The 27,442-nt window shown below is 36.5% G+C and overlaps 1 protein-coding gene across 2 annotated transcripts in view; it reads right to left on the reverse strand.

Moving 5' to 3' along the window:
- Window positions 1-27,442, reverse strand: part of SMC6 (structural maintenance of chromosomes 6) — a 55,927-nt gene that overhangs the window by 11,002 nt on the left and 17,483 nt on the right. Inside the window, exons 8-22 of one of the 2 annotated variants that reach the window (XM_028140361.2) lie at window positions 26,731-26,832; window positions 23,487-23,606; window positions 23,296-23,394; window positions 20,459-20,605; window positions 20,087-20,175; window positions 19,745-19,909; window positions 19,170-19,348; window positions 17,192-17,396; window positions 14,344-14,458; window positions 13,008-13,168; window positions 11,503-11,638; window positions 10,555-10,635; window positions 9,097-9,267; window positions 3,966-4,103; window positions 2,830-2,975 (exon numbers count right to left, since the gene is read on the reverse strand). In XM_028140361.2, the coding sequence (XP_027996162.1) occupies window positions 2,830-2,975; window positions 3,966-4,103; window positions 9,097-9,267; window positions 10,555-10,635; window positions 11,503-11,638; window positions 13,008-13,168; window positions 14,344-14,458; window positions 17,192-17,396; window positions 19,170-19,348; window positions 19,745-19,909; window positions 20,087-20,175; window positions 20,459-20,605; window positions 23,296-23,394; window positions 23,487-23,606; window positions 26,731-26,832 (2,054 nt within the window). The remainder of the gene's footprint in view (window positions 1-2,829; window positions 2,976-3,965; window positions 4,104-9,096; window positions 9,268-10,554; window positions 10,636-11,502; window positions 11,639-13,007; window positions 13,169-14,343; window positions 14,459-17,191; window positions 17,397-19,169; window positions 19,349-19,744; window positions 19,910-20,086; window positions 20,176-20,458; window positions 20,606-23,295; window positions 23,395-23,486; window positions 23,607-26,730; window positions 26,833-27,442) is intronic. The other variant, XM_054727867.1, reaches the window with a different exon arrangement.

A 27,442-nucleotide genomic window follows, 5' to 3' on the forward strand; every position in this document is an offset into this window, starting at 1 on the left:
AGGCTGGGCAGGAACAAAGTCCAGCCCTAGAGAAGGCAGAGAAAGCACAGAGGAAAGTGGGGCCCAGAGTGGCAGACCTTAGAAAATATACACCTTCTAAATGTAAAGGGATCACACTGGAAGGCAATAAATATTTCCCTCAGTGACAGACACCAATGTGGGAACACACTGAGGAGCACAGAGAACAGAAAGGAGAAAAGGAAACAAATTGGGGGGGGGGAAACTTATAAAATGGTTAGACAAAATATGTAGAGAAGACAAAGGCCATCTAACACATATATGCATAAACTAGAGGCCAAGTGCATGACATTTGTGTACGGGGGGGGGGGGAATGGGGGGGAAGGCGGGGAGGGGGACACCCCTCAATCCAGCCTGCGCCCTCTTGCAGTCCGGGACCCCTAGGGGGATGTCCAACTGCTGGCTTAGGCCTGCTCCCCTAGGGGTCCTTAGTGCTGCCGTGGAGGCGGAAGAGGCTGTGCTCGCCAGCCGTGAGCCCAGCTTCTGGCTGAGCGGCGCTCCCCTGTGGGAGCACACTGACCACCAGGGGCAGTTCCTGTGCTGAACGTCTGCCCCGGTGATCAGTCATTCTGCACTTAGGTCTATTTGCGTATTAATATTAGCCTTTTATTATATAGGATGAAGACCTCAAAAAGTAAAGTGAACAGAACAGAAAATATTTTAAAAAGTAAAACACAAGAAAACATTTAAGAAATAAGACTTGAGTCTCCACACTGAGAAAGCATGCTGTGTACCAAGTGAAAGGATCACGGAGTCTGACATTCTGGACAAGCTACAGGACTTCGTAGACAAGCACTATCACAGATACTCAAGAGACAGGGGATTCTACATTAGGGTAAACTAGTCTTCAATTCAAAGTTAAGACCAATAGTTATAAATATGCAAAAATATTATTCATGTAGCCATTTTTAAGGAAACAATTAGAGGACAAACAACTTTTCAAATGGCTACAGGGCCATTTGGGAAAAAATAAAAATACATTCCTTACCTTACACCCAAATTATCCATGGGACAATGAAAAAAATACATAAAAAGTGCACAGAACAAAAAATAAACAGTTGTTCAGACAAGAAAAAAATGTTCAATAACAAAAAATTAAAATTACACCGAAGTTTGTGTGTGTGGTTTTTTTGTTTTTATTTTTTTTTGGGGGGGGACTGTCCAGCAGCAAAAAACATACAAGATGATCACACTGTTTAGGCTATTGGGATACAAGCCCTCTAATACATTCCTGATGGGAGTGCAAATAAATACAATCCCCAGAAAGGGGAATCTGTCAAAATGATTTTTTTCCTAAAACACACACACACACACACACACACACACACACACACACACTAAACCTGAATAAAATGACACACGTACAAAATTACTTATTATGTACCACTATATATAATAGTAAAAGATTCAATTAAAACTCAACTATCCATCAATAGATGGTTGAATCCTCTAAAACAATGAAAAAAATATCCAAAACACTCTATATCATTAAATCAAAGAAAGCAATCTGCAAAAGAGGTTACATACTGTGCTATATTTTGTATCTGAAAGGATAAAAAGCATCACATTACCCTACATTTGCATATAGAAACACTGAGAGCACATTTAATAAGATAAAAGTAAAAAAAGTAAAAAGAGGAAATAATTTTTTTTGTCTTTCTATATGTATTTTTTAAACACTGAGGTATTATCTATTTTAAAGAAAAACTTTACTATTTTTGTTTTCTAATGTTTTTAAAAATAGAATTGAGATGGCTCCCGTCTCCAGCCCTTTTTTCAATAGGAAAAGTTCTTCAAAAGTGCATAGTTACAATTTTCTACTACCATTTAATCATCATCCTATAGTTGTACATGGCTCTAATTTTTCACTGTTATAAATAATACTGCAATAAACATATCCAAGCAAAAATTATTTTTCTCATTTGGGATTCTAAAAACAAAAATTTTGAGGGCATTTGACATAAACTGCCTTAATATATTTCAGAAACACTAATATCTAACATAGTATGTATCCTATATATCTGTCTATTATGAATGGTCTCATTTAATCTTCACAATAACCCTATAAGGGAAATACTATAATTATATCTGTTTTACAGATGAGAAATCAAGGTTCAGAGACACTGGATAACCTGCTGCAGCCATATAAGAAGATAACAGAATAGCCATTCAAACCGAAGTACTTCTGCTTCAGAACCTGTGCTCTAACTACACTGGAGCTTCCATTTTTATCTAGAATAAAAATATCCATTTCACTGAGCTCTGACTGACATGAAGTTTTTTCCATCTTCATGTATGTGAAAATGGCTTCTAATTATTCTGATTTGCATTTCTTTGATTACTTGTGAAGCTGAACAATTTCATGTCTATATGAACCTTATAGGTATAAATATAACATTTATACGCAAATATTCTGTAATGAGTTTTGTAATAATTCGGAAGAAAAAAGTTAGTTTATATTATTTTTTTATTGACTTTGAGAGAGACAGAGAGAGACAGAGAGAGAGAGAGAGAGAGAGAAAATCGATGAGACCAAAACATTGATCAGTTGCCTCCTATACACGCCCCAACTGGGGATTGAACCCAAAACCTTTTTTGGTGTGTGGGACGATGCTCCAACCTACTGAGCAACCCAACCATGGCAAAGTTAGTTTATTATTAACGTACACATATGAAAGACTAGTTTAGCTATAAACTATATGCTGTGGAACTATTCGATCCAAATTTAAGATTTATATTTAAATATTTATTTTTTGCGTTGATAACATATATAGATAACATAACCAAGTAGAAAAGCTACCAACCACTTACCTCATTATTTCCTCTCGATCTCCATGACTAGCATGTTCTGCCTGGATCTTTTGTCTTAATCTACTAATTTCTTTATCTAGAATTGATGCGGACTTTTTCACTTCTATCCGCTCTGGGCAGATTTGTCTTGCTTGTGACATTTTCTCCTAAGACAACAGATGTTTAATGTCTTTAAAACTCTTTTTTGAGATAACAATTCATTGTATTACTAATGCCAAAACAGGCAAACTAAAATTCTAAACTTATGTTTACAAAATGTATTTTGAATGCATTTGGTATCAATATTATTTCTCTAAGCTTTATATTGAGAATATAGTAGTCACTATAAATCTTAGAGAAAATTACACTACTGTGCACATCTTTAATAATTTGTAAGACCTCCGTAAGTTCCTAATGAAACAAATTTCAAGTAGCAGTTATGAAAGGTTGGCATGCAGGGCACTGAGGTCAGACAGCTTTCTGTGCATTTTAGGATGGACTCTGAACACCAAATACTATTGAAATGCAAACAAAAAGACCCTCATGTTTATAAAATATTAAAAAACTCAAAGCACTTTCACACACAGTACTTATTTTATATTTACAACATTTGGTGTAAGTCTTGAATAAGCAAGGCAATGGATTAGCGTTTCAGTCCTTTTCCCAGATACATAAAGGCAGAGTTGAGATCCATCTCTTCTGGTTAGAGTCTAACTTTCAATTCATCTCCACAAACAGAGCTGCTGCTCACAGCTGTCATCATGGCTGTCCAGCAAGCAGGAGCAGAATTGCAGCCCAGCCCAGCCCAGCCCAGCCCCAACTACTCAGAGGCAGGGATGGATATTCTGACATAAAGCTGCTGCACACTAGGCCTGGAAGGAGCTAGATTAGCTTGGAGCAAGTGCCATCCCCTCTCAGACGCCGGACTGTCGCAGTCCTGCCTGAAGTCCTCTTCGTACTGGTCTATTTAAGTCCCCACACTCAGAGTCCCTAAGCCTCCCTCTATCTTGATTCACCAAAACAGCTGTTACTTTATAGGAAACGATATTCATCGGACAACTTGTGTATGTTTGAAAACAGGATATTAAGGAAAACGCACTTTAGGAATTAGGACTAAGGTTGTAAACAAAAACATAAAACAAAAAATGATAGATAACCTCTAGTTCTTTTTCTTTCATATCCAGTTCTCGTTTCTTTTTATTTAAAGTATTCAAGTGTTCTTTTTGCTTTTCTTCATAATGCCGCTTCCCTCGTTTTTGGGTATCTACTTCAGAATCAGCAATGTTTAATTCATCCTGTTTGAAGAAAGCCAAAATAATTTCTAAAGCAAACATTGTTTTTTTTAAGAAATTACCAGCGTAGCTATAAAACTAACTGACAACTCCATAAAGTGGATAGGACTATGTTGCTTCAAGACACAAGTGTTAGGGTCCATACCAGATGTGTCTGAATAGAAATGAGGAGTCACATTATTATATTCAAACTCTTATATGAAGTCTCCATATATATGGCGCTTTCAACTTTATTTTGGTAAACAACGTAGTTTGGTGGGCAGCCACATTAGCCTGGTGAAAGGCTTGGATGATATATGCATAAAGACATTCATTACGGTGGCTTCTCAAACAATGATCTATTGATTTGGATGTTTTTATGAAATATATACACTTCTAGACTCCACCCCTGGTTATTTTATTTTAGGTCTGGAATTTCCCGAATCGCAATCTTTTAAATAGCTCTTGATTTAAGAAGCACCAAAGTAAGTTTAGAATCTCAGAGGGCTTGTTCTTTTGGTTTGATATACAAACGTTTAGAGCGGCTTTATTTGTAATAGCCCCAACCTGAAAACCCATGTCCATCAATCAGTAAATGAAACAAATCATGGTATATCAAACTCAATGGAATGCTACTTGGCAATAAGAAGAAATGAATTACTGATTCAGGTAAAAATATGAATGATTACCATAATCAAAAAGAGCAACTTGTATTCCATTCACTCACTTTTTCTTTCAAACTATAAACAGTGTATACATTATGTGCTAGACAGTGTGTTAGTTTCTGAAAAAGGTCAGATCACAAAAAAGCAAGAGTATATAATGTGTGATTCCATTACATGTAATTCTAGAAAATGTGCAGACTACAGTATAGAAAGCAGACTGATGGCTGTCTGGGGATGAGGAGCAGGGCATAGGGAAGGACAGATTATAAAGGGGCACGAGGAAACTTGGAGCATGAAAGATTGTTCTTTTTTCTGATTGTGAGGTTTTACAGGTATATACATGTCAAAATTTATGAAGTAATACACTTATATGTGTATTTAATGCATGTCACTTATATCTCTATAACACTGTTTTAAAAAGGCTCCTGATTTAAGAACCACCACATTGTATTTTAGTTAATTTGTTCGTTTGTTTTTTGAGCCTAGCATTGCTCATTGACACTATGATTATCATGTTCAGTCTCAAGAATCTACACTAATAAAAGAGAAAAATGCTAACTGACCTTTGCTATACCCACAGCCAATCAGAGCAAGTATGCAAATTAATACAAGATGGCGGTTAATTTGCATATGCTGAGGGAGGGAGGAGTGAAGACTGAAGACAGCATAGAAGGAAGAGGGAGGGAAAGCAGAAAGCAAGGTGGCTGCCAGAGGGAAAGGGCGGGCGGCGGGTGGCAGCGGCGGCAGGCAGCAGAAAAGTGCGGGGCTGCAGTGGAAGGGAAACACTGGGCAGCGGTGGGAGGGAAAGCACAAGGGGGGCAGCGGCTGCGGGAGGGAAAGCACAAGGGGGGCAGCGGCTGCGGGAGGGAAAGTGAGGAGGGTGGGGGTCGGCGGCAGGAGGAAAAGCGTGGGGTGGGGGGTAGGGGGCAGAGGCAGCAGGGAAAGCGCGGGGGGGCGGGAGAGGTGGCGGTGGCGGGAAGGAAGCCCGCCGGAAGCCCTGTTCTTGCAGGAATCTTCCTGCAATGGGCCTCTAGTTAGTTATAAACAGAAAAAGAAACAGATACAAACCAGAACAGCAATAACAGCATCACACAGGACAATATATGGAGGTATTCCCAAAAGGAAGAGGTATCTAAATACGGAAAATATTTACCTCACAAAATGGAGGAATTGGGCTATTTTCTAACCTAAGAATACAATTTATTGCATCATATTCATATTAGTAAAAATATCACCCATGATAGACGTTGGATAACATACAGCATTTATAAAAGTTCTATTAAAAATCATTGTTACATGAAGGATGAAGATAAACTGCTCATTTATGTCAAACAGCATAAAAGAAACTGGGTGCAATGTGTGTAGCAGGAGAGATTACAATGAGGAATGGGAACAGTGTATGAAATAGAATGCTTGTCTTCTAAAAACAGAACTAAGTTTTCTAATCATTTTTGGTAGAAGCTGTCAAAATAAATAGGCCCCATTTGCTTTAGGGAATCAATTCAGTGTTAGGGAACAGAAGGGATAAAACATACAAGGACACATTTGTGCTGGTTAATCTTCCCTCCTAGCAACCTGAGAAAGGGAAAGACCTAAAGCGTAAAATAATAGGAAAAGAACTACAGATGTTAATATCCCTTTCTCAACATTTACCATGGCTGTCTGATTTGTCCTTGTATATTTAATAAATATAGGTCCTGGGTACTATGAGATTTAAAACTAAAAGGAAAGCAACCGAGTATTTAATTTAATTTAATTTGATGGTGAAATGAAGAACTAGAGATAATAAAAGCAAATTAAGGACATTCAAAGTGGTTTGGGGGTAAGGCCTAGGATGGGATAGGTCTAACATGAAACTTTGATGCAGCCCTTAAACCTGTAGAGTAAGCATGTCAAACTCACGGCCCTCGGGCCACATGCCTCATTTATTTGGCCCATGCTAACGTTTGCGTTTGACATGCTTGCTGTAGAGTTTCCACCTGCAAGAAGTTACAGCCTTTAGAAAATAGGCTGAGATGCTAGAAAGGACAGAATCATTGAAAAGCTTTATTGTCTTGGATGCCTAAACAATGAATTTTATTCAGCACCATTGGAAAGATTGCTTCTTGTTTCATATAAACCTACATTCATTATGAGGTTTTAAAAAACTATAAAACATGAAAGCTTGTGAGGAAAGTATTCCCTCTGCCAAGATTTCAATGACTGCATGTTTAAACAGAGTATTCTATTCCTCACCACCCCTGTCACAAAATGAACAAACCTCCTAACAGCAAGCATTATGTCTAGAAGCTGCTAATGTTTAACAAGTGACTGTAGCTTCTCAGGAATTATTTTGTTAGCCAAATCCTCTTGGTCCGCTTGTTACTGACAGCTATGTGATGTGACACTGTGAAGGAAAACCTCTTGGCTACTAGCTGTTTGCATGCAGGTTAACTGAAGGACTCACCTCCTAGCTTTCAGTTATTTGCAGCCAAGGCAAAGAGCTAAGACCAAGAATTCTTACTGCCTTCTGCCCATATTTTTCTGCTCTTGGACTTATTTATGGACTCCCAATTCCAGGAGTTGCTTTAGCTTAGAGGTCCCTAAAAGAACAGAACACAGCTTACTCTTCATCATTTCTTGTTTTTAATTTTAAGTCTTCCGGGGTAAATAATTTAGGTGCTTTCTTTCCCTGTATTGTTTTACCATATTTCATCATTTTTGATTTTGTCACTCTGTTCAATCCTTCACCCATTAAAAAAAAATATTTTAACCTTACCTTTGTTGTAATTTTACTGCTCTAATTCCTGAATTTATTTCTCTGAATTCTACCTTGTCTATTCTTGATTATTTTCATATTTATTTTATTCTTTTTCTCCTTTTAAAAATGAATTTCGTTTTCTTTTTTGTCTTAGGCTTTATCTTCTTAATTCTTATTTCCTGTGGCAACTACTCTCTTATTCGTATTTCTCAGTGTTACCTTTAGTACATTTTCCTTCCTCACAACTATATAATTTAATATTTAAACTATATATTCTTCTTAATTAGTCTATTTTCCTATTTTCTTTTCTCATTTTCTCAGTCATAATTTTATTTTTTGTTGAATTTATTGGGGTGACATTGGTTCACAAAACCATACAGGTTTCAAGTGAACAACCCAATAAAGTATCACCTGCACACTGTATCGTGTACCTATCGCCCCAAGCAAAGTCTCTTTCCATCCTCAATCACCCCCTTTGCCCACCTCAATTGATCCATCTAAGGTGATAATGGCAGACAGAAAGCTCAGCTCCAGGGATAGTAACTACAGAGAAATCTACCACAAATAGGGGGAAGCTATTTCTATGTAGCAAAACCTCTAAATTCCTGTAATATTCTCTCAACTCTTTATTAATTTTTAAATTTTTTCAATAAACAAAATAACAATAAATTTTTTATGCATGCAAATTATTTTAAACTTTAAAAATATCTAAACACATTTTAATACACAGAGGGCAATTAATTTTCCTGAAAAAAAGAAAAGGATATGTTAGAGTGATATCTCAAATACCCGACTCCTCTGAAAATATACTATTCATTCTTCTCAGTGTCTTATAAATAAAAGTCCTGAAAATAATTGAGCTATTCCTAAAAATAACAATAAAATATTAATAACTAAGCTAATAAACAACTTGGAAAAATTTATACAATTTAACTGTTGAATAATTTTGTTTCCCTAAATTTGGTTTTAAAAAGCATGTGTTAAAAAAAAATCCATTGAATTCAAGCTGGAACATAACTGGGACATGCCACTAAACAGGAACTGAGTAGCACTTTATTTCAAGTTAGCTTGAGTTATTGAAGGAAAATGGGACAACAGAACAGGCAGGCACAGAAACAGCGCAGACAGACAAGATGTCCCTGGCTCTAGCTTTAAGTCAGAAAATAAAGAGGGCGGGGGAGCTATAATCTTCCGGGACAAACAGAAACTTGCCAATTTATTCTCATAAAAGCATGAGCAGAAGCATTTTATTCTAATTGATCTAAGGATGACAATTTGGTTTACATCCTATTTTTATGTGATTATATAAACATTTAAACATAAATTATGTTAGGACAATATCTAGTGAGTACACTGTAGATACAAAGTTAAAATCTAAGATACATATATCATAGAACAGGGGTCCTCAAACTTTTTAAACAGGGAGCCAGTTCACTGTCCCTCAGACCGATGGAGGGCCGGACTATAGTTTAAAAAAAACCTATTAACAAATTCCTATGCACACTGCACATATCTTATTTTGAAGTAAGAAAACAAAACGGCAAAAACACCCGCATGTGGGCCGCGGGCCGTAGTTTGAGGACGCCTGTCATAGAGTAACAATAATACATACCTTAAGTGGATCTGCTAGCTCTGCTAGCTGGTTAACTTTCAGTTTAATTGCATCATACTTGTTTTCTGCTTCTACTTTCAGACTTTTCAGATATTCCATATTTTCTTTTTGTTGTTCCATACTTTTCTCAACCGTTTTCATTTTTACTTTATTTTCTTGAGCTTCATCTTCCTGATTACATTTACAGAGCATACAGAGTTAATTAAAATACTTTGTTATCAGATAGAAAAGTAGTACAAACAATTCTAAGAGAGAAGACTACTGGCTATAGGCAAATCAGATAAAAGACAAATTCAAAGACTACTAGGGCATTTTCACACTCCCAAAGGCAAATTAGGAAGAAGAAAACAGGTTCAAAATAATAAGAGATACTATTTAGGACACAAGTTAAAACTATATTGTGCTTGAGGTCATAATCAAAAGATATAACTTTTATTCTACCCACTTACTTTTCTTTCACAATATAGTACATATAAATATCTACCTTGTGTCAGACAATGTGTTAGATGCTGAGTAAACAAAAATAAACAAGACATACTACATATCTTCAAGAAACTTAGTCTATCACCCTAGCCAGTTTGCTCAGTGGATACTGTATTGGCCCGTGGACTGAAGGGTTCCGGGTTTGATTCCGGTCAAGGGCACATGCCTGGGATTGCAGGCGAGATGCCCAGTAGGAGGCGTGCAGGAGGCAGCCGATCAATGATTCCATCTCATCACTGATGTTTCTCTCTCTCCCTCTCCCTTCCTCTCTGAAATCAATAAAAATATATATAAAAAAAGTAACTTAATCTATCAATAAAAGGAATTAAAGCAGAAAAATAAAATGTGGGAAACAGGTTATTAATAACAAATGAAGACAAACTCTCATTCGAGTAGAACTCCACCTGCTTTATCCCTCAGCAGTTAATATGACGTACAGCACAGACACTAAGTAATACTTCTTCCTTTTAACAAGATTCTGCAAGCTATCTAATCCATTGTTTACTGTAACTCAGAGAATCTAAAGCTGAATATCATAAACAGCTGCCTGAAAAAATATAGAATAACAAATATGTGGTCAATTAAAATGAAAACTATTAACTTGGGAAAAAGAAAGTATGCAAAGAGAGACCAAGGGTAACTAAAAGGTATCCATTAATACTGATACTGATTAACTCTGAAAAATACTATGCTAGGCAGCATGGTTTAAAATGCCACTCTGATTTTAAGAGCACAATTAAGCTTTGATAAAGTTTTTTCATGTAGTAGATGACAAAATCAATTATTATTCATGCAAGTTATAAAGACAAAACAATAAGGAACTTGAAGGCTACACATGAGGTAGTTTCTATCTTATCTGTAAATGGAGACAATCATAAAAAGCAGCCTCAAGTAGGATTTTAAAAAAAGCTGAGTAGATACTGCTAAACTAAATGATAGTTTTGTCCTTTATAACTATGAGGAAAAGACTCTTACCAAGGTTGCAATATCTACAGACTGATGTTCTTCTATATTCTCAAGTTCCTGAATTTCAGAAATATTTTTTCTTATTTTCATCTGAAAGAACGTATTTAAATTTTAGTAATATAAAAATGAATTAAAAATAAAGAAAAGCTATATTAATCCACGATGTTCTACTGTGTTACAGAAGGATTCTGTATTTAATAAAAGAGACATATTAGTATTAAATGAACCAAAGTAAGTTACAGTATCAAGTCTGCCATATTACCCTCACTGGTAACCCATTCCCACACCAAAAAGATGTAAGTACTCCATCTTTGCATTTAAAATGATGATAATGTTGAATTCATAGAGAAAATATTCTGAAATATCCAGACTCATGTTGTGGAAAGATTATTCTAATCCAGTGGTCCTCAGAGTACAATTCAAGTACTGCCTGGATGCCTCTGAAACTCTTGCCGGGATTCATGGGGTCAAAACTATTCTCATAAAAACACGAAGACATTATTCACCATTTTTACTTTCATTTTCTCACAAGTGCTCAGGAGGCTTATGACTCGGTGACGTGTACTTATTGCAACAGATTGATTGCAGAAGGTGACCTGATAATTCAGTTGTGTTTTATTAAGCCAGAAATACAAATTTACTACAAAAATATAAAAATGTCAATCTTCTCAGTAAATAGCTTTGGTTTTTGGAAAAGTTATTTTTCTTAAAAATGTTATGTTAACAAACAATGAGTTTATAATTTTTACATGAACTAATAAATACTGATAAATTTTGTTTTAATTTTTAACAATGTAAATGCTGATAGGTAAAACCCACATATGTAAAAAGTTCCTTTAAGACCGTAAAGGGGTGTGAGGCCAAAAAGTTTGAGAACTACTCCTTAATTAAACACATTTTAAAAATAGCTTAAAAGTGACAAGATGAGAAAACAAAATGATGTATAAATTTTTTTACCTTTAATTCTTTATATCGTAGTTGGAACCTTCTAAGAAATTCTTCATTGCGTTTAATATCCTTTTCAAGGGCAGACAAATGTTGCTGAAAATTTAATATCTGGGCCTTCTTATTTTCAACCTCATTCTCCAATTCACTTGATAGAGGAGGATAAAAAATAATTTAAAACTATTTCTGAATGTTACAAATACTTTAGATCTTTACAAAGAAAAGCTAATTTTTAATAGCTTATTTGCAATAATCCTAATGATTTCAAAAAAATATCTAAATTGGAGTCAAGTTTTACTTATTTCATTAATAGGCATTTATGATATGATTTCTGTGTGGTGGACATTGTGCATAGTGATAGGTAGAGGCAGAAATAGAATTAAGACATGAATAACTCAAAAAAAGAATCAGGAAATAAACCATAACATTAAAATACGAACAGGACACTGTATGTCCATGGTACCACGGAAAATCAGACTTAGGGAGACATGGCAATTGTATTCTGTAAAGTTTTGAACAGTGGGACCAACTAGAGGAGAGGAGGGGAAGAACTGCACAAAGGCATCGAGGGGTGAAAAGATAAAATTGACAGCTCATCATTCACTGTTGGTGAATAAGTGCGACAATTGCTATGAATGTGTGAGGAGTTCAAGTGAATGGAAGGAGGACAATGAAAAGGGATGGAGAATAAAGCAAGCAGATGCCCAAACCATAAAGATGTGGCCAGCACTCACTGTCCTCAGAAATGATCTTCTCCTGCCTGACCACAGCACCTGTCCCCAGAGCTGAGAGCCTGGTGGAAGGGAACCACCTTTGCAGCTAAGAGAAACTTCCCTGAGAGAGAGTGTGCCGTATTTCAATAAGAAGCATATTTCCCATGTTTTCACATCTCTGAGATCATCTTCAGTCCATGGTTTTATTAGCAGCTTTTTTCTTTGTTACTGATATATAACACAGCAACTTAAATTTGATAAATATTATAAATGTGCTATCTTATTAGAATCCTCAAAATTAAAAAAAAAATAAAGTCAGCTGAATAAATGATAACTGAATGATGAAAATGAGGAAAGAAGAATAATTATGGCATTTCTGGTAAAAATGGGGCCAGATGCAAAAATTTAAAATGGCTCCTCAGTATTTAATAAGAAATGTTTATCACATATAAATCTATACATTTATTAACCAATAGTAATTTTGCTAAAACAATAAAAATTTACCAAGTAAATAAACTTTGAAACTAAGAGCCTAAACCAAAAATAAAACCAACAACAATATTTTATTAAATATTTTTTCCTGAATATTTAAAATAAATTTAAAGAATCAACATAATTTACATAAACAAAATGGCTAAATTTTACAACTTCCCTTTTTCAGGGTAGGACAAATTCTGTTCTGTATTTTCATATAGTGTTTTTTAATTATTTTTTACTTGGAGAAAGAACATGTGCTACCTAATAAAATATGAACCCCAAAGGAAGCAGTAGAAATAATATAGCAAAGCCACACTGGATACCAACCTTATTTCAGAATCCACATCTCTGCTTAGGAACTTAGGTCTTGTATATTCAGATGAATAATAACGTCCTGCAAAAACTTGATCACCATCAGCAGTAAAAGCTTCCCTGCAATTCTTGGGTGGCTTTTGGGACTGCATAACTGCGCGAGCTACAGAATTACTCTAAAAACAATAGAGGAATACATTTTTTAAATTGTGCCAAAGCACTTCTGATGCACACAATTTCAAAATGTTAACTGACATTGTTTTAAGATTCAAATATTTTTTATTTAAACATTCAAGTAAATAATTTCATAAAGTTAAACACAAGAATTAAAAAAAAACCTTCAAGAGTCAAAGAATTAAAACTATTAAGTCTTCAAATCAGCACAGCAAATAATGCTTTATGACAAACTGGTATATCCTATTTTTAAATTCTAATATTGCTATCCATTTAAAATTAAAAATTTTAAGTAACCCTTCACATGAAAATATTTACTTTTACCAGTTCATACAAATCTTATTCTTTCTAAATGACTTTTACACCCTAGAAATGATGCATCTGAATAGCAAATTCCAGTAAAAGACAACAATCTTGAAATATTTAAGCCCTAGAGGAAGTAAAAAGGGGAATCAGGCTTAACCTCTCCAGGCACATACCTTTACAATAGAATGTCATTGTTTTATTTCACATATCCTTCTAAAATATGATAGAGCTAAACCCACAAAAATTACAACACTTGCAATACACACACACTTGGATTACTAATACCATTACTTCTCATTTCCATTAATAAGAAAAACAGACTCTATTGTGTTTGTCTTGATTACATATTTCTGTTTTAAAATTCCTTATTCCTTCCCAGCAAATTTATTCCAAAAGGTAAAACACAATATGGTAATCAAATCAAACAAGTATATAAAAATACATTTACAGATAAAGAATACATATTGATTTTACAGCACTCAAATTTTTAAGAAAAGAGATCCATAAAATATCAAGTCAAGTATTTGTTTAAAAAGTAGAATGATAATAATACACGTATCTGTAAAGGCAAGTAAAAAATGAATTTCGCAGGCAATCAAGAAAGCATAAACAAAAAAATTTATAGCATCGTGCATCAAAAAATATATACATTTGTGAAATTGCTTTATAAAGAATAGCTGAAAGTAATAAAGTTCCCTGGGGCAAAAACCAAACCACCAGCTCCATATTCGTCTCTAGACTTTCCTACGAGGTACATGTACAATGCTGAACCATCAGTAGCTCCAGGAGGTAGGAGGGGAACAGGAATTATATAACCTACTTCAGTCCTGAGGTGTTTAAAGTAACACACACAGCACGCAGCTGGTCTTACTTTGATTAGCAGCACTGTTTCTATCCCCCTCATGTCAATCAGGCTATTTGCAACAACTGCGTTATTTATTTCCAAAGCCGTCAGCACCGTTGGGAACTCAGGATGATAAGCAGCTCTAAGAGACAAAAATACATAAGGATTAGCATCGAACTTTAATTATATGTAAACATCTATATATATATATTTTTTAATGGGTGAGTAGATGATAGGTAATGATAATGAAAAATATCTGGTAACATTTGAAAACATCTGATTAGATTTATTTTATTTACTTAGCAAACATTTATATGCGATAGGCACTGTTATAAGAATATTATATGCTCATCTAATCCTATAGCAACAATGAGATAGATAATATTATTCTCGCCCTTTTTCTTTCCAGAGGAGAAAGCTTCAGATTTTAATAAGTTCCTCAATGTCATAAAGCTTGTTAAATGCTTGGGCTAGGATTTAAACTAGGCAGCTCAGCTCTAGAGCCCAGATTCTTCTTCTCCTTCTTCTTTTTTAAAAATAAAATAGAGTTGGCATATGATATTATTCTCAGGTGTACAACACAGTGATTCAACATTTGTAGAGCCCAGATTTTTAAACATTATGCCCTACTGCCTGTTACAATAATTACACCTTTCTTAAATCTTACATGCTATCATACATAAATATAAAAGTCAATTAATTAAAAAAGTGAAACAATATTCCTACTGAGACAAGAAAAATTGAAGTAAAGATTATTATGAACACAGAGGAAACATGAGAGAAATGATATTCTTAGGAATTATAATTTGGGTTCCCTAAAGAGACATTCACTCTTTCAACTAAAATTTTAAACATTTGTGCTATTAACAGCACTGAAGAATGGATACACCAAGAATAGAAGGTGCAGAAGCAATGAATATCTAAGGGGCCAATGGTCATGGTAGTCTTAGTGCTTTCTTAGTCCTAGAATTCTAACACAAAGAAAGTATCTTTGTATATACAGGGTAGGGCCAAAGCAGGCTTACAGTTGTATGTGAAACAGAGTTTATTCTTGCATTATTAGTTATTAAATATTGCATTATTTTCCATAGGAATAACTGAAAACCTTCTTTTGGCTTAAACAACTGAAAAATGAAGATGGAGAAGATTCTAGGAAGAGCAGGTTGTAGGGTAAAAATCAGGAGACTGGTATTTACACAAATTAAATTTGAATGTCTATTTTCCCAGACTTCAGATGCAACTAACCTGTCAGGGGTCATTTTTACTATAGCAATGTTGTCTGGTAGCACAATTGAAATTTCGCTTTTATGGGGTTTAAGAAACCAGGGATCAAACTAGAAATCAACAGGTGAAATTCCCATGCAGACAAAGAAAACACTTACTCTTAACTCCCAATCCTTATCCTATATAATAAAAGCCTAATATGCTAAGTGTCTGACCGTTCGACCAGTCGCTATGACGTACACTGACCACCAGGGGCAGACACTCCGACAGGTAGGTTAGCTTGCTGCGGGGGTCCAGCCGATTGGGACTGGGCGAGACGGGCCGGACACGCCCTGGAGCCCTCCTGCAGTCCCTCCCTGACCCAATCATGCACTGGTGGGGTCCCTCAGCCTGGCCTGTGCCCTCTTGCAATCTGGGACTCCTCAGGGGGATGTCAGAGAGCTGGTTTCGGCCTGAGGGACCCCAACGGTGCATGAATCAGTGCACCGGGCCTCTAGTTTCTAGTATAAAAGCCCCAAAATCAATAATTCTAATAGAGGACTTAACTACTTTTGACAAATCCACTTTTTTCTTATATTTTTCCTAAATCAATTGTTGGCACATCTGTTAGTTAGTCACTCCAGCCAAAAACCTAGCAGTCATCCTCAATTCTTCTTTCTCTTATACTGAAGTAACACGTGTTACTGATTTTGTCCTAAATATCTCTTTTAATCTGTTCCTTTTTTAAAAAATATATTTTATTGATTTTTTACAGAGAGGAAGGGAGAGGGATAGAGAGCTAGAAACATCTAGAAACATCGATGAGAGAGAAACATCGACCAGCTGCCTCCTGCACACCCCCTACAGGGGATGTGCCCGCAACCAATGTACATGCCCTTGACCGGAATCGAACCTGGGACCTTTCAGTCCGCAGACCGACGCTCTACCAACCGAGCCAAACCAGTTTCGGCTTAATCTGTTCCTTATTATCTATAATGCAAATGCTATTTTTGCGAGTAATTTATGATGTCATGTCTCCATGCAATTTGCACATAAAATTCTATTTGCCTAGAAGGGAATTAACAAATGCATCAGTTAGAAGACCAATCATTTCCTCTCTCCTCTGATTTCTTCACTAACCTACCTCCCAACATTTAGTTACTCCCTTTTCTCAACTGCAACTATACCTTGTAGTCCAATTTTATCAAAGCTGACAAAGAATAAATTAGGGAATATGTACATACTTAGAAATACAGTGGGCAGCCAGCAGCTAGTAAAGAGGAGAGTTTAGGTATTTTACCTTGAGAGGTTTATTAGGGTCATTAAGGAAAACAATCACAGCTCTTGAAGGAATCTTTGAAGCACAATGAACAATGAGCACCCAAGTTCTTCCTTAATGCCTCCCTTTTTATTTGTCTAAGTCTGGCACCATCTCCCTCATCAGCATCATTCCTATGCCACACTACATCTATTTCACTGTACTGACTCCCACAACAGACCTCAAGGCAGAGAGTATCTTTCTTGTTTATCTACCTGAAGAGAACAAAGTGGCCTGATGCAATTTTACATATCAGTAGTACAGACATGGTTAACATAAAAATGTTTTAATTCTTTGTGACCTTGCACATGATTAAGCAAAACCAGAAGCAGTATTTAATTACTGATGCCTTACCTGTGTCGTACATCATACATGTCATTCCGAAACTCAGAAACAATTATCTGTGGCCGTGAGGTCCCTGGTGAATAAAACTTTCTCATCAGTGCCTGAAGTACTCTTTCATCAGAATGATTATGGCAACAATAAGCTTGCAGAAGTCCTTTTAAGCAAGATTCAATAGCCAAAGCAAGTTCAGGATCCCGAAGATGAATGCAAGCTCCTAAAAGTGAGACAAAATTATTAAAGGCCCATAAATACTTATTTTTAAATATTAATGTAACTATCTTTCTAAAATAGTTCATATGGTTTTAAAATATTCTCATATAAAGCAGCTATTACAAATATTACTTTAACTGAATGGGAAATGCCACGTATCTACTCATCACACTGGGAGGAAACCAACTAAACTCTGTGAAAAAAGCTGTCTCACTGGAATGTAAATCAACAGTGGTCTTTCTACATATGCTTATACATTCCAGCCTTTGAACGGTATTTTGAAAATCAATCAAAAGATTTAGAGATTCTTTATTATTTTTTCTATAAAACTGATTAACATTGGAACTTAGACTTACAAAAGAAAAAAATGCCTCATTCACTGAAATGGATCCTGGCATAGAGGGCCATATTTAATTAAAGGGACATTACTACAATACTTAATATAGTACATAGCACTGTACTTATACAATAATACAGTACTTTACTAGCAAAATATGTTTATATTTACAGCATCATTTTCACGTAATGAGGTACAGAATTAGAGGTAACTCCATAGAACTCAACTGATTTTCTAAAATCTCATGTATAAATGGAGATAATTAAATAATCCCAGATTTTACAGTTGGAAGAAGACTTAGAAACATTTTGACCATCCTTAACAGAAACTAAGAAAAACACAAGTCATTTTATAAAGGTTACACAAAACTTGGGTGGTGAGTATCCTTTCAAATATATCTTGACTAGAGGCCCGGTGCACAAAATTCATGCACTGGAAAGCGTGTGTGTGTGTGTGTGTGTGTGTGTGTCCCTTAGCCCAGCCTGCACCCTCTCCAATCTGGGACCCCTCGAGGGATGTCCAACTGCCCGTTTAGGCTTGATCCCAGGCAGTCAGACATCCCTCTCACAATCTAGGACGGCTGGCTCCCAACTGCTCGCTTGCCTGCCTGTCTGATTGCCCCTAACTGCTTCTGCCTGCCAGCCTGATCACCCCCTAACCACTACCCTGCCAGCCTGATCAACGCCTAACTGCTCCCCTGCTGGCCGGATTGACCCTAATTGCCCTCCCCTGTGGGCCTGGTCACCCCTAACTGCCCTCCCCTGCAGGCCTTGGTCTCCCCCCAACTGTCCTCCCCTACAGGCCTGGTCACCCCCAACTGCCCTCCTCTGCCGGCCCCGTCACCCCTAACTGCCCTCCCTTGCAGGCCTGGTCCCTCCCAACTGCCCTCCCCTGCTGCCCTGATCGCCCGCAACTGCCCTCCCCTGCTTGCCATCTTGTGGCGGCCATCTTGTGACCACATGGGGATGGCCATCTTGTGTGTAGGAGTGACATTCAATTTGCATATTACTCTTTTATTAGATAGGATGTCACTGTATTTTCTTACTAATCAGCTACATTAAAGTTAGTTCATTTATTTATTCATTCAGGAAAAATCAAAATCAGATTATTTAACTCTAATTATTTTCCTAAGTTCTCTTTCTTTTGATTATTTTATGCTTTAAAGATACAAAAGCAAAGTTATAAACTTTAAGGTGACTCATCACTATTTCTTAAAATATGTACAATTAAAATCCACACATAACTATACAGCTCCTTGATAATAGTTTTAACCTTTTGCACTCGGATGTCGAGTGTGACTCGACACGGTTAGCATCGGTAGCAGCTCGAGAAAAAAGCAAGCGAGTGCAAAGGGTTAAAATTAGATTCAATAGACCCACTCCTGAAAATAAAACCTTATTTCTAATGTTTATTATATCCTGACTAAATGGTGACAAATACCTAAGGGGCCTACAGGTTTATAGGTAAAGTGCCCACGTCTATGAGCATCATCTATTGCTTCAAGAAGAGCTGGAACATGAGGGCCAAATCGTTTCAGTCGATCAGTTTTACTATCTCTCAGTTCTTTCAGTTGCTTCTGATTATAGCTCAGTGTATGCTTCACATCTAATTCTTCTCTCCTAAAATATAAAAGTGGAAGAACAGAGCAGACATGTGATACAATTACATAGACATATTCACCCTTTCCCCCTAACACCTGTATACCAGTGACAGACCCTGCTACCCTAAAAACTAAAGGCAGACAAATGTCTTTATTTAAAAATAATTGTGCAACTAGAGAAAAAATAGACAGAAATCCTAAAAAATAAAATAAAATAAAAAATGCAACAATGGGGACTAGAAATCCCAGAAGTTATTCAACTCTAAGAGTGTAAGAAAAGTCTCAAAAAACGATTTTAAAAGGTCCCTAATTATGTAGAACAAAAACCCCCATGTTTTCTTACTTCGTATAAAGAGCCACACTATATGATTTTCAAGTAATTGAAAAAAATAATTGTAAGCATGTTGAAACTTACCTAATTCTAGTATGTTCTTCTTTGTCCTTTTCTATGGCTTGCTGAAACTGCTCCATCTCTTGATTGACAGAAATTTCTTGATCCTGTAAGGCCTTTACTCTGTCTTTTAACCAAGATATTTTTCTTTGCCTTTCCAACCGCTCAGGTTCCAAAGATTGATCGGCACTAACAGTAAATAATCCAAAGTGGAAAATGTTAAATGAAAAACCTAACATTAAAAAAACATAAAGCAATGTGATAAAACCGTTTAACAATAATACAGAAAATATAGTACTCCATTTCACCTAGACTACTTTATTACAAAATGAAGAAACCATAAAAATCACAAAATAGCTATTTTACCTTTTTTTAAGTTCTTCAATTCTTTTGCAAAGCTGCTCATCATCTTTCTTTAATGCTCTATACTCATCCAGGGAACGGCTATATACAATCTAATGAAAAAGTAAACACACATCAGTAAAATAAAAACAAATAAATATCCCATTCAAGTCCACTTTGCCAAGTCTTCAAATCTGTGGCTGAATATAAGCAGAAATATATTTTTAAAATAAAAAAGTACATAAATGACCAAATGAAAACATTTTTTAAAGTCTTAAAGCAACACAGATTTCAACACAATTACAAAACCTCTACTTCTAAAAATAAACGAAGAGTATTTATATTTGACATATTTGACACAGTTTTTAATATTCCAGATTGGACAATTTCTCTCACCTCGGCTTCATGATAGGCTCTTTTCTTAGCAGTGACATCTGCTTTCAATGCCATGCATTCTGGTGCTCGTGCATTTGTCTCTTCACTAATCTTTTCCAGTTTATCTTGAATATCCTTGTATTTGTTTTCTGCTTCATTAAGTCTGACCTTTAAAAAAATAACATTGTTGGCATATGTTTTATTTTTCTTCAATAAATAAAAATTTTAAAAATTATATATAGTTCACACCCCAATAATAAATTTAATTTCACTGATTAAATAAACTCAAGATATCAGGCAAGCAAATATAATTATAATATAAAATACTAAAATATAATTAAATTTTAATTCCACATTTCCAACAAATATGTTATCTTCTAGGGATACAAAGATGCTGTAACAATTGTCTTCAAGTAACACAATTAAAGAAAGATAGACACAATTCAGCAGAGAAATAGGCATGCAAATTACTCATGCAGTTTGAATAGATTAATGCTGAAGTCAGGTATGCCTATTTATAATTGTGGAAGCATACAGAAGAAACCCATAGCTTTGCCAGGAAAAAACAGGCATGTCTTCAAAGCAGGAGTAGCATTTGAGCTGAGGCTGGAAAGATTTAATAAAAATGTACCAGGAGAAAAGCTGGGGAAAGATGTTAGAGGCTGAGGGTGAAGCATGTGGAAAGGGATTAACACCCATTTAGGAGCTAGAAATATTTCTGGAGATTAAACTGAGAAGGTAGTGGCGGAAGATGGGATGACGAAGTACAAAGGTCTTGAATTCCACAGTGATCAGCTTACAGCTTAACCCTCTAGACAACTGGCAGACAAGATCTAATCAAATCTGTATAGTAAGTCACTTTGGGAGCCAAGGAAGGTAGGTTAGAGAGGAAAATTTAAAAAAATGATTTCAGTAAGAAGTTAACAGAATATTTTGAAGCAAAAATAATTAGAGGCCAGAATGGGGCACTGACAATAGAATGCATTAGAAGTGGCAAATATGAGAACAATTTAGATCAGGAATCAGCAAACTTTTTCTGGAAAGAGCCAGATAGTGTATGCCTCAGAATTTGTGAGTCATATTGTCTCTCACAGCTAGTCAACCAGATATGCTAAGTTTAAAGTTTCTGGAGCAGATTATATAAAGCTGTGAAGACAGACATTTGAATCAGTGCTCAGGATAAACATTTGAATAGGAAATATAGATTAGGGAACTGTCAATATTAGGATATTTAGGAAGCATTACAGAGAATGATAGATAACAAAGTTCTATTATTAAAACATTTAGAGTATAATCTGTATGCTTTTTAAATAAAAACTGAAGTTGGTCTATGTGTTATACATGCTGAACATCTCATATATTTTCAGTTCTAAATTAAGTTACACAAGTTTAAAGTCTGCTTTAGACACTATTCAGAAACTTTCGATTCAATAGTCTATAATCAATAACTGAGCATATATTACAGGAAAGTTTTTATGTAAGACAGAGGGTGAAGGACATAAATATAAAATTAGATAGTCTTTATCCTCCAGGAATTTACCACTTACTACATAAAGTGCCCAAATAGTTAAAGTGGAGCAAACACCTACAGAAGCAAATTTTACCCAGCCTCAAGATTTTCTGTTTCCCGTTTGGAAGAAAAGGGGTGAGCACCTAGCACTCAGACTGGATTCCATTTCTAAAGAGGTGAATACCTAATGAGGGGAGAAACTTAAAAGTGTTTCCACATGAGAAGCTAAGAAAGGAGGTAGAGAAAAATAGAGTGAAAATTTCAGAATCATATCTCCAAAATGAGTATGTGAGTTGAGAGAAGTAGGTGGGATTGAACTTCCATTTATTACCTGAAGAGGGAGTAATAAACTCAGCCCAGAGATCACCAAGAAAATGTACAACCTGTAGCATTTCTGTTACTTTTCATACTCATCTATTACCTTTAATAGCTTAATGTCAGAACCCTTAAAAGAAAAAGTCATATCTGTTTAACTTGGAGGCACAGAAAAAACCAAGGTAGGGAAGATTATATCCTATTACTTCTAAACTAGGGGCCAACAATATTAAGTAGAATATTCAGAGGTAAGTCAACCACACTGAGTATGGGGTGTGGAATGTGGGGTTGGGTGTCCTATATAGAAAGAAAAGGCTAGAAACCCTACTTCTGGCATAATACTGTGTGGAATTCCACAGTGCTGGCTACACACCCTGTGAACATACTAAAATTCCACTGACCTATAAATTTTGCATGGGTGAATTGTATGGTATATGAACTATATCTCAATAAAGCTGTTTAAAAACAAATGGAGCCCGGATGGCGTGGCTCTGACCTATGAATCAGGAGGTCACGGTTCGATTCCAGGTCAGAGCACATGCCTGGGTTGTGGGCTCAATCCCAGTGTGGGGTACGCAGGAGGCAGCCGATCAATGATTCTCTCTCATCATTGATGTTTCTATCTCTCTCTCCCCTCTCCCTTCCTCTCTGAAATCAATAAAAATATCTTAACTAAAAAAACGAACGGAAAGGCGAGAATAGAGTGGATCTGCTGTATGTTAAAAAGGTCCACGTGGAGGATCCCAACAGAAAATGACTACCTTTATGTACCACTCAGCCAACCTCTACCGCTAGGCCCAAGTGGAAGACAGTTTTCTTGAATCTTAGCTGTTCACACCCAAATAGTGTCCTCTTTTTAAAAGTATTGCTACGATACTCCTTGAACAAAAGTTTAGGTCAGCTTGACTTGAGTAATAAATTCAAATTAGGTAAATATATAGGTTGGAGCTGCTACTTTTGTAGGTCATAATAGTCTAGTATCAGCAATCTCATATGATTCAACATTCTAAATCTGTATAAAAATAGTAATTACCTGCTGTTCTTCCATTTTCCTTTCAAGTCTAGCAGCACGATCTTCTCCAATTTTGATATTATCTCTGATAGCATTCAATTGTTTTTCAATTTCATTGACCTAAAAAGAAATTACACAGCAAATCACTAACTGTAACAAAATATACTCTGATAATACAAGTGTATGTGAATAAATAATTAAGTGAAAATTACCACTGCCCAAGCCATTTCATGTTTCAAGCCTTCTAAGTTAGTCTTCATTGTACTTAAACCAGCAATCATTTGAAAACGTTCTTCTTTCTCTAAACACTGGCGTTTCAGTTCAACAAGTCGCTTTAAAAAAAAAAGATGTATTTCTTACTAACATTGAAAAGACAAGACTTTTCACAATGTATTTCTTTTGAATACACTGCCTAAACAAGTACTAAAAAAGATTTGCTAGGAAATGACTTCTTTAAGATGAAAATAAAAATAGTTTTGATTCATTGGTACATTTTACTAGATACAGCAATTTTGTTAATTTCTGTACTATAAAAATGGCCAAATAAAGGGTTAAGACAGCACAAGTATAGACAAAACACAAAACAGTTTACCATTTTCTCTCTATTCCGTATCTGATGCACAGACTAATATGTGTTTTGGGCAAAGTACACTCCGCACTCATTCTAAACACATTGGAAGACTCAGAAGAAATTTATTTCCAAAAATCAACGAAGGTATAATTTCCTTATCCAAGTCCTCTCTTAATAATTAATAAGTAAAATCATCAAACCAATATTAAGTATGACATTAGAACAGCTTCTGAAGTGGCTCCTAGACTTTATATTCTGTACCCCTGGATAGACGCCTCTCCCCTTCATCCATGCTTACATATTCACTGTTCATTTTACTGTGTTTCCCTAGCCAAGTCACTTTCCCATTCTCCGGGGTTATTTCAATCCACCACTACTCTTCAACCCTCATACTCTCCGCCACACTAATCCCTCATTCACTCTCCCTGCCTCCTACTTCAGAGAATGTAGTCATTAGGGACAATTCCCTCCAACTCCCCACCACCTTACCTACAAATCTAAATCAGTCATCTCCTCCACCTGCTACAAAAGAGGTGGCTTCTATATCCTTAAGTCCAGTCCCATCGCTTGCCTACATTTTGGATTCAACCATCCCCTTCTGCCTTCTCAGGAGATCTATATTAATTTATTTTTCATGGCATCTTTTTATGTTTATTTCCACTTCACCCTCTTCACTGAATCCTTCCCTTTATCATATTTTACTCTTTACTCATTTACCTTTCCCACTTACAAATAAAACCACCTCTATCCATTCCTGGGAACTACCTCCTCTTCTAAAAGTCTCCTCTTTCCACTCACGTTTCATGAAAAGAATCTCTATCTCTTGCGTTTCCTCACATTTTCAGCCCTGTGAATCTGTCTATTTCGCCACTACTGAAACTCTTCTCTCGCCACAGATGTCTCCCAAGATCATGTCACTAAATATAGATAAGTATTTGTTAATCTGTGTGGTGTCTGTCCACCCAGTACATTTGTGACCACTTCCTTCTCATATTCTCTCTTCTCTTAGTTTCTGTGACTCCCATGAGCATAGGGCTCCAGGCTGGCCTGGGCCCACTTTCTTCCACTTCTCAGTCTCAGACATTACACATGGCTTAGATCAGCAGTCGCCAACTGGTGGTCTGAGGACTTAATTTTAATATATAAAAACTTGAAGTAAAAATACCAGGGAAACAACTAATACAATGACCTGAGTCAGTCCTTAGTACAAAAGAATATAACTGATTATTATATTCTTAGTACAAGCTGCATATAACTGATTGAATGACAAAAGAGCAAGACCCAGAACCACACAAAAATTGGCGGAACTTAATGTACTGGATGAACAACTGAAATGTAAGCCTTATGACTCTGAGGTCTCTGATTATCAAACAGAAGGGTGAATCTTCAGGAATCTGAAGAAGAAAGTATAAGAACAAAAGATAACAGATGTAAAAACAAACTTAAGTCCCACTGGCTTGAGTGATTTCTAATGCAAGCAAATTTGCACAGCTGCAAATCTGGGAGTACTGATGTGACAGCTGCCTCCAACACATCAGTGCCTGATGGAAGTTAACACTGTACGAGGGAAATGAAAGAGTCATCTACCATATCCTATCTAAAAGAGGGAATATGCAAATTGACCATCTCGTTGTAACACAAGATGGCTGCACCCACAGCAGAGGAGGGGATCCTGTGACACGAGATGGCTGTGCCCACAGTGGAGGCTGAGTTCCCGTAATGAGCCTAAATAAACAATCAACAGGGACCTGATGCTGTGTGGCACTGGGCCGGGGCAGGGGACCTGAGGCTGCGCCCCCCCACCTGGTGGGGCTTGACAGGGGACCTGAGGCCACGCCCCATGCCCCGGCGCCGGGCCGTGGGAACTCATGCCGTGCCCCGCACCCAGTGGGGCTTGACAGGGGACCTCAGGGTGCAGCCCCCACCCTAGTGCCAGGCCGGAGGACCTGAGACCGCACTCCCCACCCCAGCACCTGGTGGGGGGACCTGAGGCCACACTGACCGCCATGTGGGGCTTGACAGGGGACCTCAGGCCACACCCCCGCCCACAGGGCTTGATGGGAGACCTCAAGGTGCACCCCCGGCCTGGCGGGGCTTAGCCGGGTACCTCAGACTGCGCTCCCTGGCCTGAGCCAGGGGACCTCAAGGCACACTCCCTGGCCCGGGCGACCTCAGGCTGCGCCCCCCACCTGGTGGGGCTTGACGGGGATGGGGTCGGCTGGGTCTGCATCTAGCCCAGTGGGGGTGGGGCTGGCCGGGTCTGGGTCTCATGTGATTTTGAGGTGCATGTGGGTGGGCGGGGACTTGACTCTGGTTCCCGTGGTGTGCCCCAGACTCTGACAGGAGGAAGATTTTCATATACATTTTACTAATATTCTTTCATCTCTGACACTCCTATTATAGAGAAAGGGCAAATACCAATATTAAAATATTTCCTCTAATTAATTCCCTTTTAATGTGCACAAATTTCGTGCACCAGGCCACTAGTATAACTATAAATGCATATTATGTTTAATATCAGCTTGAGATCTGTGTCTAGTTTCCCATCAAAAAAAGTGTTATAAGATTTTAAACTACGTATAATGGGAATTAGTGGTATCTTATTGTAGAACCAATCAGTCATATATTAAGAAGACTACATATGTAAGATACTGCCCTGTCTAATTATAGTGTAATAGAGGAAATAATATGTGTACATACCCATTATTACAAAACAAAAAGTCTAGTAAATACCCGAAATATAAAAACCACACTTTCATAGGGTTCTTTGAAAATATTACTTTCATATAGACAGATATATAAACATATAAATGTATATAATTTTATAACATTTATACCTATAGAAATTTGACTGATCTCAAAAATAACATTAAATGTTCACAAACCTCTTCTCCTTGACTGATCTGTTCCTTTGTTCTTTCTTTCGTTTCCATTATATATGAATAATCTTCCTTCATTTGTTCGAGTTGGGTTGCTTTCATGAAAAACTGTCAACAACAAGGAAAACACAATTAAGAATTTGCAAATTTCCATGGAACGCTAAAAAAAAAAATTGGGTCTCCAAAACTTTTATACCAATTATGTAAACAAGACAAGAAAAACATATGCAAGCAAATACACAGAGACACAAAAGAACATGTCTTATTTCAGACCCAAAATTTACTTAACCTACTATGTTCATATCTACATGTTCATTTGCAAAAGTTCTTAAAACTCTATGAAAGAAAACACTTTGCTATGATAGTAATACCATTTTGAAAGCTTATTTTCATTGATTCCCATTCTTTAAGCAAAAATGGAAACAGAAAACATCTGAATGTTTGATCTTAGTACATTGTAAATTTTTAGAAAAGGAAATACTTAAACCCACTCAAAAGTTACACTGTAAATTTTAGTAGTCACAATTTTGTAAGCTTTTTGAGATTTAAACAATTTAAGGCATAAAAATTAATATTCAGACAAAGCTAAGAAATATGATTTCTTATGTTTGGGATATAAAACAAATTCATAGACATAGACAACAATATGATGCTCACCAGAGGAAGTGGATGGGCAGGTAGTAAAGGGTAAAGGGGAGGCAAACATATGGTGCTAGCA

Source organism: Eptesicus fuscus, chromosome 16 (genome assembly GCF_027574615.1).
Source record: "Eptesicus fuscus isolate TK198812 chromosome 16, DD_ASM_mEF_20220401, whole genome shotgun sequence".
NCBI lineage: Eukaryota > Metazoa > Chordata > Mammalia > Chiroptera > Vespertilionidae > Eptesicus > Eptesicus fuscus.